Source organism: Galeopterus variegatus, unplaced genomic scaffold, assembly GCF_000696425.1.
Source record: "Galeopterus variegatus unplaced genomic scaffold, G_variegatus-3.0.2 Scaffold2581, whole genome shotgun sequence".
NCBI classification, from domain to species: domain Eukaryota; kingdom Metazoa; phylum Chordata; class Mammalia; order Dermoptera; family Cynocephalidae; genus Galeopterus; species Galeopterus variegatus.
This window is the reverse complement of record NW_007728692.1, coordinates 56,527-75,725: the sequence shown is the minus strand read 5'-3', so window position 1 is coordinate 75,725 and position 19,199 is coordinate 56,527. Positions and strand designations below refer to the sequence as shown.

The 19,199-nt window shown below is 37.0% G+C and overlaps 1 protein-coding gene across 1 annotated transcript in view; it reads left to right on the top strand.

Moving 5' to 3' along the window:
- LOC103598357 (glutamate receptor ionotropic, kainate 1) overlaps positions 1–19,199 on the top strand; it is a 61,088-nt gene that overhangs the window by 15,910 nt on the left and 25,979 nt on the right. Inside the window, exons 6-8 of the mRNA XM_008582351.1 lie at positions 9–94; positions 6,373–6,491; positions 10,742–10,959. Coding sequence (XP_008580573.1) covers positions 9–94; positions 6,373–6,491; positions 10,742–10,959 — 423 coding nt within the window. The remainder of the gene's footprint in view (positions 1–8; positions 95–6,372; positions 6,492–10,741; positions 10,960–19,199) is intronic.

Genomic DNA, 19,199 nt, shown 5'->3' with positions numbered 1-19,199 from the left:
TCTTCTCCTTCCTCAACCCCCTGTCTCCAGATATTTGGATGTATGTGCTCTTAGCCTGCCTAGGAGTCAGTTGTGTCCTCTTTGTGATCGCAAGGTAAGTTCAAAGACTGCTGACTTCACAAAAACAGGATCAGTCCCAGATTCACCTATACGTTCTAGAGGTAGACAAAAATTAAGAACTTTAAAGTATATTTTTAGTTCTGCCTAGAGTTCTACTCCCTCAAAGTCTCCATGTAAAAGCCATTCTGTAAATGAATGTCTGCTTAATTATTTATAAAGACCCTTTTTAAAGAAAGTTAAGAAGATAATTTTTACATTAGTTTACTTTTATCAGTATTTTGAAAACATGAAATGGTTATTTATTCATATTCCTCGAGCTATACTACAACAAAAGCAATGAATTATTTATCAAATAATAAATCTAAAATGTTTCAGTAAGAATAGTAAAATGTTGTCAAGATATTTGACCCCTGGAATATTTGGATAAGCAGAACATAAAAAAAGTTAACTAGGAATTATCATAGCAAATATGAGAGTAACTCAAAAAGTTCATGGAAAAATAGAATTAAAAGAAAATACTAATCTGTCCATGAACATTTTTAAGACCCCTTGTAAGAAACACAGGAATAAAAAGATTGTGAAATCCTAAGGTATAAAAATATATATTTTGAAAATTCTATGAAATTTATTTTTAAAACATTAGTGAGTTGACAGAATTATAGAGATAACCCTGAAAGGAAAGATTACTTATGTGTCGAGTTTGGAGGCATGAAATCTTTATGCTATCATTAAGACAACTCAGTTTAGGTTTTATATTTTGATAATTAACTCTATATTTAACCATTCTGCTCTACATAATTCTTCAAAGGATTTTTATGCCTTTCAATACATCATATTTTCTAAATAATTTTGATGCTGAATTTGAAACAGCTGTTTTATCTTTCTGTTGGATTAACAATTTGATATCCCTAGATAAACCATGTAAAAAAAAATAGCTTTTCTACATCCTCTACTTGTTTTCAGTCTTTTTCACCTTTCAACAAAACTCAGTGAACTTTCTTCCTAATCAATTTTTGTTTTCCCTCCAGGAATTTCTAAGAGAAATATTTCTTCATGCTAGTTCTTTGTCACTGTCTACTGTCTGGTTTTGATTAATGCCAGGTAACGCTTTCCCTGGTGTGATTATAAATAAAGCTTGGAAAAATAATCCAGGCTAGAAAGGTCTCAAAGATCCACAAAGCAGACATAGTCAAACTGAATATATGTGCACTCTCACAGGTGGTATTTATACTTTCAACATGGAATGAATGTTTCAAAGTTCTTTACACCTTGTAAAGTGTACTAATACCAAATCTCAGATTTTATACTTTTAAATAGTGACCAGAGCTCTCTTTTCTATGCCTTATCTCATAAAATAAAATATTACAGTATGTATAAAGATATTATCCTTTGATACTTTAATGCTCTAAATCAGTGGTTGTCAACTGGGAGAGATTTTGTCCCCCAGGAGACATTTGGCAATGTCTAAAAACATATTTTTGGTTCACACTGGGGGTGGGAGTGCTGTTGGTATCAAGTGGATAGAGTCCAAGGGTGCTGCTAAATATCCTACAGTGTTCAGGACAGCTGTCCCACAGTAAAGAATTATCCACTTCAAAATGTCAATAGCACCAAGGTTGAGATGCCCCAAACAATTAAAGAAAAGAATGCCTTGGATATCAAATTTTAAAAAAATAATTTTTTCACTTTTGGAAGTGTATTTCTCATTACTAGCTCCTAAGTGAGGTTAATATTGCCCTCCAACAGTCGTTTAATAAATAACTACCCTAAGGCGAAGTATTCTCTAACGATGAATAAGCAATCTTGTGTTGACTGGCTGTTGCATTCCTATTCCTGGGAACCCACACCTCTTGGGTGATTAGGGCTATCAGAGCAGTCCAATCAGCAGAGGGAAAGAGTAAAGAAAATTTTTATATTCCCCTATCCATGGCAGTGATGGTGATGAGTAGACCTGGCAAGTTAATGTTGATGAGCAAGTACATTATTTATTATAGGGACTTGACCAAAGGCAGTGGGGGGAAAAAAATGTCAACAGCATTTGGAAGTTCTTGCAAGCACACAGGCTGAAAATTTACAATTGACCCCAACTGTGCCCTTAAATTACCTTATTTTTGTCAGCAGAATAGGTCAGAATAGCATAACATTCAGTAGTTTTCCCCTCCTTATTTTGTCTATTCCTCCAGAAGCTCATGGTGACCCAGACCTCTATATTTTCTGACTTCACACGTTCTATTTCTATAAAGATAACAGCACTCCCCACCCCCCATCAATGCAATCCACTCAATCAATATTCTTGCCCACTGACAACACCATGTGTAAACCAGCCCTTCCTTACTTAGCTCATTCCCCTTGACTTCCCCTTCCACTGACTTTCTCTTGCTCCAGGTCTTGGAAAAGTACAAATTTGCAAACAGCATGGTGGTGAAGTGTAGAAAATATAAAAGTGTAGAATTTAACTTCCTGCAGTGCACGGGTACACTGTCATGGAGACCGTACTCACATCTACATGCATCTTCTCTACACCTTTGAATCCATCCCAGCTTCTACTTCATTAAGCCACTAAATACATTTCAGAGGTGATTCCCAAAAACAAAATCTTGGCTGAACAGGTGTGCTGATTCACCTTTACTTCCTACCATCATAGTTTGAAACCATGAACTCAGTCACTCTGCACAAATAAGCTCAAATGTAAAATGATTTTCAGTTACCATCTTAGTTGCATTCAAAGTTAGTGAAGTAGAAATGAAAAACAGTTAATCTCACAATCATCTTTAGCTCAAGAGAGGCTTTTGAATTTATGTTGTGAAGTACATCCTTTTACATTCTTTTAAAGAATAAAGCTCATTGCTGCATTTAAGCTAATGCCCTCACTAGATAGATGCTTAAAAATCATTTGCTGAACTGAATTGAATTTCTAAAGTTGTAGACATCATTGGGAAAAACTTTAAAAAAGCATAACAATATAAAAATTTCAGTTACTGTGACTTGTAACAAGTGTGCATATAAGTGTTTTGTTTTGTGGTTGACATTTTTTTTTCTATTTTTTGAAAAATGTTTAACCCTAAGGAATTATGTCCATCATGAACACAAAATTTAAATAGGTGAAATATCCAAATACAGTATCTGCTTATATTTTACAATTTATGTTTGTCTTCTAAAAAATTAACATTTTTTAAGTTAGAAGTTGGAAAAAAATCAAGGAAACATTTGAAAGTAGATTCTAAGATTATAATACAAGTTCAAATAGAGCTTTCTGTTTTGAAAGATGAATGGATTTCCCTCTCACCAGTATAACCCAATGTCCATGTCAGCCATAAAAAATAGTCCCTTAATTAGAGAACTTCAGTATGAGGGTTGTTTTATATCTTCCTTTCAAGTATAAGTGTGGCATATATAAACATAAACCAAAAATAAACCTTCATATTTCAACATAAGACTACTCTTTTATATGCAAGTTTTGACACAGATTCAAAGCACACTCATCCTTTCTCTGTCATTTTACTAAAGATCAGTATTGATTTTTTTGAGAGTCATTTGGGAATAGCAGTTTCAGATTATCATTGGTGCAGGTCATACAATAATATTTCCCCAGACTTCCTGACACTGACTGTCTTTAAACAGGCATTAGGAATTCCAAGCTGAAATATATACATGTGGGCAACAGTTAGGCCTATTGCATTATAAAAAGCCAGTGTCTATTTTTTTGTTTTGGCGTGCACAGGCTTCAACCAAGCCCCCCTCCTTCCTACTCCTCCCACCATATTTCCTTCCCCTTCCCCTCTTTCAGTTCCCCCCAACTGCTCCACAACATCTTAGAATGTAAAAAAATAATATTAATAAATTAATTATTTTTTTTAAAAAGCCAGCGTCTTACAGCACCACATCATGTCATTATTTAATATGCCTCAGTCCACACGCTCCCCAAGCCACTAAGAATCCCAGAGAGAAAGAACCTAAAATATCTCTGCAGAGCAGGCAGAATCACATTGCTGTTCAGATGGTTTTACATTTTGCCACGGAAAATTAAATTAATTGCTTACTTATAGTGCAAAGTATGAACTGCCGAAACAAGACCTAGTTAAATGCAGCATTCCAAAGAAGGAAGTGGTGAGCTTATCAATCAGAGCATATTTGGAAGAGAAATGCCAGAATATGAGGGGGCTTGGAGGTTGCCAGGTTTTATGGTCTATTTGAAAAACCCCTTCTCTTGAATGCATAAGCCTCCCAATTTATTGCAATTACTATTTTTAAACTATTGTACAAGTAACACTGATATTGTTAAAGTAACAGCATCTTTACTCTGCATACTGTTTCAATTAGTAGGTTCATTAATATTGCTATTCATTTCTTCAGCTCAGCAAACTACTATGATTATAAGAGTGTATAAATTCAAGCCTTAATTATATTGTTGAAACAGTAATTAAAATATATTGGCATGGCATTGTCAATTAAATCTATATTCATAAGCTTCACAGGAACCTGTATGGTGCACCCAGCAGCTGTGGAAAAGCCACAATAATGAGTTGGATATGACTATGGTGGGATAAATTATGGGGCTGTTTTCTCAGTTCCCCTAAGACTTGATGAGTAGACACTGTACACTTTCCAGAATGTGTCGGGGGGTTAGAGAATGGTTTTTCTTTAAGAGGAACTGTCCTGCTCAGTTCCTTGTGCATGATTCACACTGTGCTGGGCTTTAATGTATTCACCTTATGCCCAGTTTTCCCTGATATGTCGGCAATGTGCTATTGTTTACTGCTGAAACCTTATGGCTAGAGAGAATTCCATATGTTCTCATCAGCTTTATGGTTTTTTCATATTATACTGACACTCCTGCTAATATTAAAAGGACCCAATGACAAATGGCAAAGCTTCCAGTGCTAAGAATGATTACCTTTTAAATCATTTCCAGATCACTTTTCTGAGCATCTGCTAATGTCTCTTTGGAAAAATAAGCATCCCTTGGCACAGTAGCCCTAAAAAATACCCACAGAGCGGAGACCTCCTCTGGGCCACATAGGTCAGACAGATGCCTAGAAAATAGAGAAAGAGAACTAAAACATATTCAGTTCCATGGGTTTTTATTTTAAGCACACCTCCAGGTAATATCTGGATTCCCTCCTCTTAACAAATAAGGAAATTGAGGCCAGAGAGGTTGAGTGAATTGTTTAAGGTCAACTTCCTACATTACTAGTTGTTTTTCCAGAAAACTTGACCACCTATAGCTCACCACCTTGCAAGTAGAGCTATGATCATGCTCTAGAAAACACACTTCTCACTTAATTAGGGCTAGTGACTAAGTGACCAAAGGCCATAGTTCTAAAAACAAATCAAGAAGACATTATGCACTTAAATTTCTCCAGTGAGGCAGCTATGGAGTTAATACTAACGTACTAACTCCCGAGCCATAATATTTCCAAACTTAAGCTTTGTCTCTTCATTTAAGGATTTTGATTTTTTTCCATATGCTAGCCTTAAAATATTTAAATATACCCCAAATCTGGCTCTTCCTTTTGTTCACTAATTTTTTTCAGCCTTGCAGCCCCTTTGATGCCTTATGAAGTCACTAGGCCACTTAGGCTCCTTCTAAGCATCTGTCCACAGTGTCTTGATGTGTAGTCGTTATGCAACAAGTGTGTGTGGTCATCACTACTGGGTGGGCTAAATACTTGGGATGCGTGAACTTTTCTTTGTAGNTTTGATTTTTTTCCATATGCTAGCCTTAAAATATTTAAATATACCCCAAATCTGGCTCTTCTTTTTGTTCACTAATTTTTTTCAGCCTTGCAGCCCCTTTGATGCCTTATGAAGTCACTAGGCCACTTAGGCTCCTTCTAAGCATCTGTCCATAGAAACCCCTTGAAAGCAAATCACCCCTCTTTTTTGGGTCTCCCACAGGACCTAGCAACACAGTGTCTTGATGTGTAGTCGTTATGCAACAAATGTGTGTGGTCATCACTACTGGGTGGGCTAAATACTTGGGATGCGTGAACTTTTCTTTGTAGTCCATCTAGTTGTTTATAAAAATGGAAATGAATGAAAATTCAGAAGAATTCAGTAGACATAGATCTGAGGAGTACAATTGCAGTTGACCAAAGGGCTACACCTAGTAAGAAGTCTGGTAAATACTGACACCTTAAGGTTCTTTTGCACTTTGCCCACCAAAGCCATAAGTTTATGAATATGGCCTTGACTCTTCTGCTTTGATATTTCTTTCATTAATTGCTGGCTTTTCTGTATTGCTCAGCTGGTTTTGCTGGTGCCTCATGTATTTATCTGATATTTACAGACTGTTTCTGTTAACTACCACAGGTTTACACCCTACGAGTGGTATAATCCCCACCCATGCAACCCTGACTCAGATGTGGTGGAAAACAATTTTACTTTACTAAATAGTTTCTGGTTTGGAGTTGGAGCTCTCATGCAGCAAGGTACATCGGTTGCTCATCTTTGTCACATGCATCCCACAGTCTGCTGACAGGCTTTTGTGCTGGTAAACTCCACCATGAAGCTAGAGAGTAGGCTGAAACACCATCTCAGGAATTAAAAAAAAAATAGCAACTGACTTTTTAGCCAGTTCTGAAGACAAAGACAAAGCAACAAACATGACCTAAATGGAACTCCTTTGCTATATGTCTAAAATAACACTTCTATTATGCAGTGAATACAAATTTTCCTGTGGGTGGCTTTTACCTTAGAAATTGTTTACAAATTTGAAAAGATGAAGGTGTCAGTCTTCTCTTTTTCAGCCATAACTCCAAAAGTCAGAGGTTTGAAAGAAGTGGAATTTAAATCCTTTGAAGATTAAGTTCACTTAGACTCTTCCAATCATGGACAGTACCTGGAACTTGCACCTAATTCCCACTCTGACAAACCCTACTGAGATTCATCTTAGCTGCCCAGTAACTATTTGCAATCTCCCTCAATCGGTAACCATAGCAACAGTAAACTGTAGGGGTTGGGGAAATAAAATTTAAACCATAGAAATGTAAGACATTTTATATATTTCCTATGATATGGGAGATTTTGCTTCTATTGCGGGGGGGGGAGCGGGAAATTGTTTTAACCTTTGGAAGAAATCCATCTTTTGTGGATTTTCTTCAGCTTTGATTCCAGACGTATGGTCTAAAACACTTCCACGATGAAATGCATTAATTTAAGAAGATCATAAGTCACAGACGCTTTGTGTTTGGAATATCTGCTCATTTGACAATAAGCTGCAAAATAAATTGGCAAAAGAAAATTCAAGTGGGATATACATTAAACATGTTTGTTATTTGGGGCTGAACGTAAGGTTTCTCATTGGAGAGTTGTTATCATACCAGTTAAAATGTTTATAGTGTGTGTGTCCAAATTAGAGGGAGAGAAATGGACAAGTGTCTCTAGTATGGGAATATCAAACAGTTGCGGAAAGTGGGCAAATCTTCTCATTATGCAATTAAGCATAGTTTACGTTTATGTGGGCACTGCTAAATAGGTGTAGACACTACCTGATTTACTAGAAATCACTTGCATGAATTTAGAGCATAGCGCAGACCTATAAATCCTGCAAGAAACTCCATTAGAAGCCATATACTGCTTTACCAATGCATTTATTTTTAGGGTATTTACCTTGTAAGCAATTGCTTTCAGAGTGAAGGACAGACTTCCCCAGCTCCTTCCCTACAGCTTACCTTCTCCAGACATTAGAATAGAGAAATATACACTTAGGTTTCACAGAGCTTGCTGCAGGTATATGACCATGACTGCCTCTGTCATGGGAGTGCTCCCACTCCCAGAACTTCTCTTTCATATTCTACCTGTTTGGAGTTTACCATCACCCACAGCAAACTGTGGGATGCAGTGTCTGTTAGTTACCACTACCTTGGGTACATGACAGTCAGCCCCAACCAGACTCTGCTTGTTTTTCAAGAAGTTTACAAACATTTATCAGGTGCAACAAGTGTTTCCATGTACAAATTGGTGGTACTTGTGACTGTTAGTGCATCTGTCCTTAGCATGTGGCATTGAACCAGGTAGCTATTCTCTGTTACACTCTCTCTTGTTAGCAGAAGCTTGTCACTGTACTCTACTGGAAACCATTTTGTTTAATTTTTTTTTTAATGTGATGATCAGACTTTCTCTTTTCTACAGAATGTGAGCAAAGTCTGGATCAGGATTGGCTGTCATGTCTGCCATAAAAGTCACTAAAGAGCCTTCAGCAAGTATTGTCTCTCATCCTGAATATTCTCTAGTGATGTTTTACTCTACTTCTACTGCGTTCATAACTTCATTCTCTAGAGTTCTGAATTGACACAAATCATCTCTACTTGAGGGAAGCCATCTCTAAGTATATCAATTAACGTTGACAGTCATGAAACTTAAAAATTATGTGAAAATAGAAAACACAGAAATGTTGAGAAATAGAATTGATACCACCTTACAGGGGTTTAAAAAGGATTCTCAGTAGGCTTCTATTAGTATTTTTCTTAACTTTCAAAAGAACTTCATCCTAAAATATAAATATGTACTTTAATGTGTGAAAATGTAAATTTATATTATTACATGTCAACAGTTCAATGTTAATCTGTCTGTTCAATTTTACTGCCATGTACAGTTATGTGCCACATAATGACATTTCAGTCAATGGACTGCACATGCAGTGGTGGTCACAGCAATAGGCTATACCATATAGCCTAGGTGTGTAGTAGGCTGTATATACCACCTAGGTTCGGCAAGTACACTCCATGATTTTCACACAATCACAGAACTGCCTAATGACACATTTCTCAGAACATATCTCTGCTGTTAAGTGAGTCATGACTGTAATACATAATTAGACAAATATACAAATAAGTTAAAGCCTTATCTTTTCATAAATGCAGCCAAGAAACAAATTTAAAGTAGAAAAACTGCACCTATATGCTATGAAAAAATATACGTATTAACTCTGTTATCATTTCCCATGGCTATTTTATGAAATAAATGATATTTTAATGGTAGCCCACTAAAGTTCTAAAATAATATCGCATTGCCACAAGGTGGCTAGATCAATTAAGTACAAGGATATGAAACAACCTTGGGCATTAAACACACACACACACAAACACACACACACAGGCAAATAAATTTCATTAAACTACAATATTAAAACAACAGCACAAACTATTTCACTAAATCCTTGGAGGCAATTTAATGGAATCTATTATAAATCTATGTAATATTAACACCCAAATTCAAACAAACAGCACAAGGAAATACAAACCAAGTCAAAACATTTATCTCATTAAATGGGAATAAAGCACAAAGAAACCTAACAGCATTAAGAGAATATATCTGTTAATTCAAAGCCCAGAAACTCTGCCAACCTTGATCTGCTTATCACTAGCCTTGAGCTGGCTTTGATTTCACGAACAATGTGTGTGTCTGTTTATAGATTAACAGAGCCTGAGCATAAACTCATTTCTTTTGTAGATTGCTGAACTCTAATTTTCCTTTCCATCTTAAGCCATTTTAACTACAAAACTTCAAAATACCCAATCAGTTTAGTGAAAGGATCCTTTAAGCCAGATATTTGACCTGCCGTACTTCCATCTTTGTGACTTTAAATTTAGGGTGTTTTTCTTCCACTTTTTAACTGGACACATAGACTCTATCATGCCTCCAAATTCATGGAGGAAATGCTGAGTACAGAACCAATGGTGAATTTCAGGCAAATGGACTAGCCAAAGTCCATTCACGAATCAGCACAATTGGAGTGATCTCTAATTGTATTTCTGGTTCCTTCTAATCATGCTGCTGGATTTATAGACTTCCACAGCTCAGTTTGACCAAAATTGAGCTAGACTGTTTTCAAGATGTTTGTTTTTTACATAAGTAAACTTAGCCCATGGGCCCTTTGTTATAGAGAGGAAGATTTTTTTGGTAAACACATTAAGTGCCTCTATGCTATCTTGCAAATATAATCATGAATCATCTGAATGACATCTAAAATGTATATTCTTACCAGGAAGGCTCTCTCTCGACCTGAGAAACAGCCAATCTTTGGAGTGTAATTAAGAAACAGTACTTTATTTAAGGAGAAGATTATGCTTTTCAGGGAATATATTCTTTTAGCCAAATTAGAAAGAAGAACTGTGACTTTAAAAGTAACATAAAACAATAAAAAATGTCAAGTATGGCTGCATGTTATTTCATTTAATTGATAAAATCCCAGTGTTTTATTGAAGTATATGTGATAAATGGCATGATATGTTAATCTTATGAAAGTTTCTTATATTCTTTAACTTTAACTAAAAATAAGCTAGCATTTCAAAGCTTTCATAGCTATACAAAGAGCTGAAACATATTACTTCACATTATAAGCTGTATTTGAGAAAATAATAAGAGGCCAGAAGTCTTGGGACTGACTTTTCAATTCTAAGAGACTAAACTAAATTTTAAACATAGGATATCTCAGGGTTAAAACCATTTTAATACCATCAACTGTTGATAAATTACATCTTAAGCAGCAGTAGTTATTAATAATTTTAAAAAGGATTATTTAGACATTGCTTCATTTTCTAGGAAATGCATTTATTTCATCTACATACAGTGCAGTAAATTCTTGATGGGCTTATCTCCCTAGAATAGTGTCAAACTGTAAGTCTTCCCTTTTCTTCTGACTCTCTTTAACACCCTTACTCTGATGATACCATCACAGGATCAGAGCTGATGCCCAAAGCTCTATCGACCAGAATAGTTGGAGGGATATGGTGGTTTTTCACCCTAATCATCATTTCATCCTACACTGCCAATCTGGCTGCCTTCTTGACAGTAGAGAGAATGGAATCCCCCATAGATTCAGCAGATGATCTGGCAAAGCAAACCAAGATAGAATATGGGGCAGTCAGAGATGGATCAACAATGACCTTCTTCAAGGTAAGAACCTGACAAAGTATTCTCAGTGGTGATCTCATGCTGGGGGGAGGAGGGCTGAAGGATAAAAGAGTCTGTCCAAAAAAAAAAAAAAAGAAAGAAAGAAAAAGAGCTGGGCAAATATTTTAATGAAATAAAATTTATAGTGATATAGTCCCATGGTGGGGAACCCCTGTGCCCTCAGCTGTCAGTATAGAGCAGGTTCTTTGGTCTCCTCCTAGGTGTCATTCCCTCTATCAGCAACTTACTACACTCAGATATGGAGATCAATATCGTCAATATCCTCTCTTGCCTTTACACCAGAAAAAAAAAAAAATGCTGCTTTCTGAACACAATCTAACCACCATTAATTAATCACTCATTTATGGAACCCACAAAATAAAGATTCCTTAATCTGAAACTCTGACAGCCAAAATACTTGAATTTCATTATTTTATTCTTCCTGTTCTGTACATGATGAAACAGAAGCAGATTATAATAACATGTGTCTAAATTGGAATTTAGTTGGAGAATTAGGGGGAAAAAAAATCCCAGGAAATTATCGCCTAATGTTGCATCTGAACCAGTGAAGAACGTATTCCCAGCCTTGCCTGAAGCTTTTCAGTAGCTTCTGAGACACTAAAGGAGAAGCAAGTTTGAGTGGGTTTAATTTTAGTGTCAAGTGCATTTCATTGTTCAGGTCCATTGTTCTTTCAAATTTTTACCCAGAGTAATGAAACTGATTTCTGCCTTGTTTATGGAGTAAGCCTTGGTCCTTTTATTATCAAATCTCAGGTATTATAGTTCCCATGAAAAAGAAGTGGATTTTTATGAATCTAATAGTTTTAGAAATCATGAAGTTCAGCCCTTCACTTTGCTTATGAAGAGACAAGAACCTCAGAAGCTAAATTACTTGCTCAAAGGCACATACCTGGTTGATGACAGAGAAGGGGCAAGAATCATCTTTTAGGAAATGTTGATGGAGGTAAATGTGCATGTAAATAAAAGGAAAACAATAGTTGTAAACAAAATAAGTCCTAAAAACACCCTTGTCAAGGTTTCATATTCAGATTATCAAAAATGAAGTTGTCACCCCAGGACTGAGTGAACTGTTTTAACTTGTGAAGAATGCTAATTTAGAAACAAAAACTAAGGGTAAGAAAAAGTGGACACTCTTTTTGTATAAATGTATTGGTTCACAAAAAATAGGCATTACCTATGCAGTAAATTTTAATAATTAATAATAATAGTAATTAACAAAAAGACTTCCTTGTGTTACGAGTAAACTATACCCAGTGTTTTATCAAAAAACAGAACAATGTAAAAAGTAGGATTTACGGGCCGGCCCGGTGGCACACTGCTACAGTGCACCGCTTGGGAGTGCGGTGGCGCTCCCACTGAGTGTTCGGATCCCACATACAGACCGGTTCCCGCTCACTGGCTGAGCGAGGTGCAGGCGCAACACCGAGGGTTGCCATCCCGTTGCCGGTCCCGGTCCGGTACGGGCGCAACACTGAGGGTTACGATCCATTGCCGGACACGAAAAAAGACAAAAAGGAAAAAAAAGAAAAAAAAAAAAAGTAGGATTTACTTTTTCTCTATGTTAAAAAAAAAGAAAAAAAGATTTTTAAGCATTCTTTTCATTGTAAAAACTATATCATTGATTTAAATCATGGTGATAGTTTCTTCCTGGTCAGAGATGTTTTAAGGACAAGTAACATTAAATATATGGCTTTCCAAGCTTCTGAAAGAATTTTTTCTAAAATCAATAATGTAAAGAGACACAAGTTACCCCAAGCTAGTGATTCATCATGGTTTTTGTTAGAAACCAGAAAAGTCACTTGGAAGGGATACAGGACAGACAGGCACTGCCAAAGTAGAATTTGACATACCTGGAAAAAAATCTGAAATGATTTACCTCACTCAACAATATCAAAGAGTTTCAAAATCCTAAGTCATGGGCTACTAGAGGCAGAGAAGATTCTACTGCCTTCTAGATGCACAATACAAATGTAGAACAGGAAAAGGCTGGGTTTCCTTTTGAAAAAGCAATACTTGCCACTATGCAAAGGATCTGTGTATTTGCAAAGTGCCCCTTAAACTCATTTGGGATTGTTTTTGCTCATGTGCCTTTTTGAATATACAGAGGGCCGGTTCCTGTTTTGCCAGCAGGTCCCTGGGGTGATTGCATTAAGACATGCTCGGATAATGCACTTCCACAAACAGACGTGCTATTCTCACAACTGCTGGTCCCAGGCATTTTCAGAGAGGTCTCCTGTTTGTCCATGGTCCTGAAAATGAGACACAATGAAAGTGGTCTCTTAGGTAACCAGGCAAACGAGGCAATAAGCACCCCAGGGAGAAAGAACGCATTGGTAGTACAGATCGTATCCATGAAAATAGCAGTGAGCTGTGCACCAACCCTGAGCCACACTCTCTCTTTCTAAATGCTTCTCCTGTATTACCTCATTTTTTCCCTATAAAGGCCAATTTGATAAAGTACTGATATCCCTGTTACATGATGAGGAAGATGAGCACAGAGAGGCTAAGTAACTTGCCCCAAAGTTGCAAAGCTAGCAACGAAGATCCAGGGTTCAGTCAAACTTTAGAGCATTTTAGAAAGTAAGATCCTTGAGGTAAGAGACTTGATATATTTTAGTTGGTTTGTTTTGCCATTACATCATCAGAACCTATAACAGTGCCTGGCACATAGTAGGCCATCAGAAAATGTTTTCAAGATATGAACGAATGCATGAATGAATTCTGGGAGAAATGAAATTCTATCAGAGAGAGAGAGTGAGAGAGAGTGAAGGAGGGAGATAAGGAGAGAGCAGGAGAGAAAGGTGGGTAGATACATAGAGACCCACTCAGGAAGAAACACTGCTGCCAAATTCCTCATTCTACAAGTTAGCTTGTGGCCCAGCAACCCTATTTACCAAGAAGGAATTTATTTGCAACTAAAGAACAAGGACTAAATCTGATTTTGTTTTCCCACTGAGGGAGGCAAGCTGTCACAAAGCTTCAGAGGGATACACACTCAGGGTTCTTAAACCAGATTATTCCAGTTGGGTGAAAAACATTCCAGCCTTTTAGTTCTCAGGGTAGTTCCACCTTAAGTCATTGAATGACATCTGTTATGGCCACAGGGACTCAGTCCTGACCTGTCTTCACATTAATGTTTCACCCCTATCAGGGTCCACCTCCCTCCCTTTTTCTCTGTCTTAATTAAAGACAATAACCTCTAGGGCTGTAGAAGGAATAAGGAAAGCTGCCTTTGCCTAGTCTAACCTTGCGCATTCTGATCAGTTGTTGAAGTATAAGCCACTTGCTCAGATGGGTCCCATCTCCACTCAGTCACAAGGAAATTTCTAATAAGAAACATTTTCTCATCACACACAGTGTAACTTAAAGTGTTTCTGTATAAGCCACTTGCTCAGATGGGTCCCATCTCCACTCAGTCACAAGGAAATTTCTAATAAGAAACATTTTCTCATCACACACAGTGTAACTTAAAGTGTTTCTGTCCCCATTCCCCTGCCCAAACCATCACCACCAAAAAAAAAAAAAAAAAAAAAAAAAAATCCTACAACAACAAAAAACCCTCTGGCAGCACTCAAATGGTAGAAACCTGTCCCTTTACTTTCAAGTTGATTTTAAATCATTTTACAGCTAGAGAATAGGCAGTTGCGAGAAAGAAAAGGCTACAGACATTACCAAAATTGATGACCAAACAAAATACACTAATCCCTCACATTTGTTCTCTGGGCCATAATGAACAGATGTTCTTAGTGAAGGTTCTCCTTGAAAAGTGTGGCCAGAAGTCGCTCGCTAACATTTTAATAAAAATCCATTGACTTTTTCTCCTAGACTTAGCTATTCTTGCAGATAGCATGACACCTTAGATTTGGGATTTCAGATTTGGGATATTCAGTTCTTGACATGAAAAAAAAAATGTTTTTTTAAATAACTCAGGTGAGGCTCCACTATCCACTATCTGAATTCAGTAAAGCTGAAGGAATAAACTGACCTTTTTAAAGCAAGCACTGGGTCAAGATAATACATGCCGGAGACTGGGAAGACCTCAACAGTTTTCCTTCATTGAGTCATTTGTGTGGGGAACAGCCACACTGATCATCAAGGGCTGTATTTACACAAAAGAACTAGGATTAGATTATAAATTCAATTCTACACACATTTACAAAGCTTCAGAAGGACATCCAAGATTCTAGCTGACATTGTCCATGAAGAAAAGAATAACTGTGAGTTTTGTGGCTAAGGTCACTCAGGTATGATGCTTATTAAACATTACATTTTCACAAGGTCATCCGAACTCTGAGTCTTAAAGTCTTAAAGGGTGTCAGTCAGCACGAGGCCAGTGAGCCAGACAGGGGTAAAGAAAGGCGGAGCATTTTTTCAACTGACCAGGTACTGTTGGAGATGTTTCAGGAAATTTCTCTCCAAATATCAAAGGATCTTTACTTTTTGCTTGTCAGAGCTTCCATTAGTTAATGGACTCAGTTTATAAGTCCGTGTATCAATAAGTCAGAGCTTCAACAGACTTTGAAAGACTTTTTTTTTTTTTTTGTCCTTTTTTGAGACCGGTCACACCGTGCTCAGCCAGTGAGCTCTGTGAGCGCACCGGCCATCCCTATACAGGATCCGAACCCGCGGCGGGAGCACTGCTGCGCTCCCAGCGCCACACTCTCCCGAGTGCGCCACGGGCTCGGCCCTTGAAAGACTTTTTTTTTTTTTTTTTTTTTTTTGTCCTTTTTTGAGACCGGTCACACCGTGCTCAGCCAGTGAGCTCTGTGAGCGCACCGGCCATCCCTATACAGGATCCGAACCCGCGGCGGGAGCACTGCTGCGCTCCCAGCGCCACACTCTCCCGAGTGCGCCACGGGCTCGGCCCTTGAAAGACTTTTTTAACAAACTACCTCTTATTTCTACTCAGGATAATACTAATTAATAATCCAATGTTAACTCTATTGGTTTCTCTATTTTCCACTGGTAAATTGCTTGGTCCTTTCAATTGTTTCAATATTCTGAACAGGAAAGTCTTTCTCTGCCCTAACAGCTCTCTGGGACCATCACCAGCATCTTTGGAGGTACAAAGAGCAGTCAATTTATGGCCAAGCTCTGTGAACACAACTTGGGTACAGCTTCCCTAGGGCCTACCTGACCTATTTCTCTCTCTTACACCAAAGAAAACTGACAGCAATGACATCCAATTACAGTTTTTCCTTTTATAAATGGGACACTAAGATATCAGTCTTCTGTATCTCTCACGGAAGGTAGAAAATGTATGAAAATTCTGTTCTTTCTCCTTGTTGGAATTCTATTGCTTACCTTATGGAATAACAGAATGGTCCAAACTTTGGTCTCACAGTGACAGTGTAGCGAGTCACATTTTTTTTCCCCCAGGGAAAAAAAAATAGAAAAGATTGTCATGGAAAAATCTAAGAACAATTTGAGGCCCGAAAGGGAATTTTTCAGTGCCCCTTTGTAAAAAATCACCCAAGGAAGATAATGGTTTTAATCCATGGTTCAGAGATTGGGAACCAGCCAGTCTTCTCAGGATATATGACTAACATCGAACACTGGGTTAGAAATTAAAACCTACAGTGAAGATTGCAGGGTCTGGAGCCAAACAGCCTGAGTGCAAATCCTGATGACTGCTTATTAGCAATGTAGATGTTGGCAAGTTACTTAAACTCTCTGTACCTTGATCTCTATGTCTGTAAATTGAGGGTAGTATGTAACTCTTAAGATTATTTTAAGGATTAAATGACTTAATAGAGGTAATATGCTTACACTACTACTTGGAAAATTGTAAGCAAGAAAAAAAGTTAGATATTGTTATAACTATCACCAACACCATCACCATTATCACTCAACCCTTACCCGAGCTATTAGTCCTAATTTTTCAATCGCTCTAGATTTAAAAATACTCTAGTTTGGTCTTTGTTCAGTTTCCTTACTGTAAGTAATCTCTGGAATGTGTGCTTTCTGCTAAAGTTCAGAAAACACCAGAGGGAGTTACAGTGTCCAAGATCTCAAAGACTTTTAGAGGCCTGGCCAGAAAGAGACCCTGGTCTTTGGAAGCCCTTCCTGCACACATGTGTTGCATTTGCTGAAGAACCATTTCCCAGATAGAAGGTAAGCAATAGATGGTGAGGTTGTCCTTAGCATCCAGCTCAGGAGCAGAGTGAGACAGGTCAGTTTAATTCAGTTCAATTTATACTTTTTCTAGGGTCGACAATACGGCCAGCATGGAGGTTAGCACTGTAAGAGACTGTGGATTCGGGGAAGTTATAAAGTCTTGTGCAAGGCTTAGAGATCAGAATAGCCATAGAGAGACAAGATACACACATACCTGTTAAATACAATGCAACATGTGGATAGGTACTATCAGTTGTGCAAACAGGAAGTGGTGTAGACATCAGAAGAATTCCTTGTGAGCCAAACTGGCTATGAAATACTCATGTAAGAAACACTTTCCAGTAGCAGTTCGCCTTGTAACAAATCATTATTCTTCCAGACTCAAGCTAGAGGATTACACAGATTAGATCATGATTCAGTCTAAAATGACTTGGATAAAATAGGTTTTAAAACATCATAACAGACTTGTCATTTCTGGCTTTCATGGTCTAGGGACTTTGGACCAGCTGTGGGAATAAGGGACTCTCTAACCTTTTTAATCTCCTTCCAGGGAGTAGTTAGGTGCTGTCATTAACCCAAAAGACTTTCAGAGAAGTTGCTGAGCACTGCACCAATAGAACTGAAGTAATGAGCCTTGTGGAGAGAAAGATTTTGGACAGAAATAACCATTTCAGAAAGCACAAGATGAAAGAAATTTCTCAAATGTCTCTATATAGAAAGGCACTCTTCACATAAGAGCTATTAGCTTGTGTTTGAAAAATCCAGCTAATTTACCATCAGTATCATAAATGTTAGGTCTCTGTAGGTTAAAAAATGTATTTGTTTGGGAAGAAATCCATGAGGTCAATTTAAGTTAACCTTTTTCAAAGCCCAGTATATTGCCTGTAATAGACCAATCTTTAACTCCAAACAGGAAGAAAACATGAAAAATATTTTAGCAAAGATATTTAAATTCCACTGAGGGAATTATCTAAAGCGAACCCATGATTTTTTAAAACCTTGGAGAATGTGCAAATGTCATAACTTTCTATCAATTTAAGCTAAGAGCATAATCATCTGCAACAATCATATCATACACATTTGAAAGACAGAGGCTCCACACCGTACTGTAAATGCTTTCTTCTGATAGTCTTTCTTCAGAATGATTTTTGTAAATTAAATCATATTTTTAAAATAGCATGAGAATTTATTATCTAACAAAATAATATTGTTAATCATGTATTAGAAGAAATGGTTGTTTTTAAGGCAATATTCACCCTTGATGTGTTTATTTCACAAGTTTGGATTTCTACATAACTGATTTCTATGTTTTGGTTGATTTCTAAGGTTTTTCTTAGATCAGGATTTGCCTAAAGTAAAAGTAAGTTGGAGATATTAAAATGTAATCATTTTATGATATTTCATTTGTTCAGTATGCATATTTATAAGATCACTTTTGATAAGGTAACAAACTAAATATCAATAATTTCTTTCCAATGTGTATGTATACATGTGCAGTTAAAGATATATGTAAAAATAGACATATATAAACACAGATCTATATATAAAATCTTCAGAAATATTGATCTGAAGTAGAATTGTGCAGTTACTGATTCTACTGAATAATGGGACTATACAACTGCCCTGTAAAAGCCCTAAAACCAGGTCAAAAAAATAATAAGTAATGCTTATCTCAATGAAAATGAAACATTAGAGGGATATTTCTATAAAATGGATCTTGCAGTTACTGATTCTACTGAATAATGGGACTATACAACTGCCCTGTAAAAGCCCTAAAACCTGGTCAAAAAAATAATAAGTAATGCTTATCTCAATGAAAATGAAACATTAGAGGGATATTTCTATAAAATGGATCTATTTAAATAAAAGCAAACTTCTTGCTCCCATTATTTTTAGCACTGTTAGGCTGGAGCAAGAATAGCAAGGAGTGAAAGGAATTCATAATGGTTCTTACACCTTCAACTTGACCAAGTCCCCTACCAAGTAACAGTTTTCTTACAGAGAAAAGGTTCTACATTCCATGCTTCAAAGAAGTCCATGCCAATTATATTTTCCCTGTAGCTCCTTGAGGAATTCAGTTCAAGAACAGCCTTCTACTCCAAGAA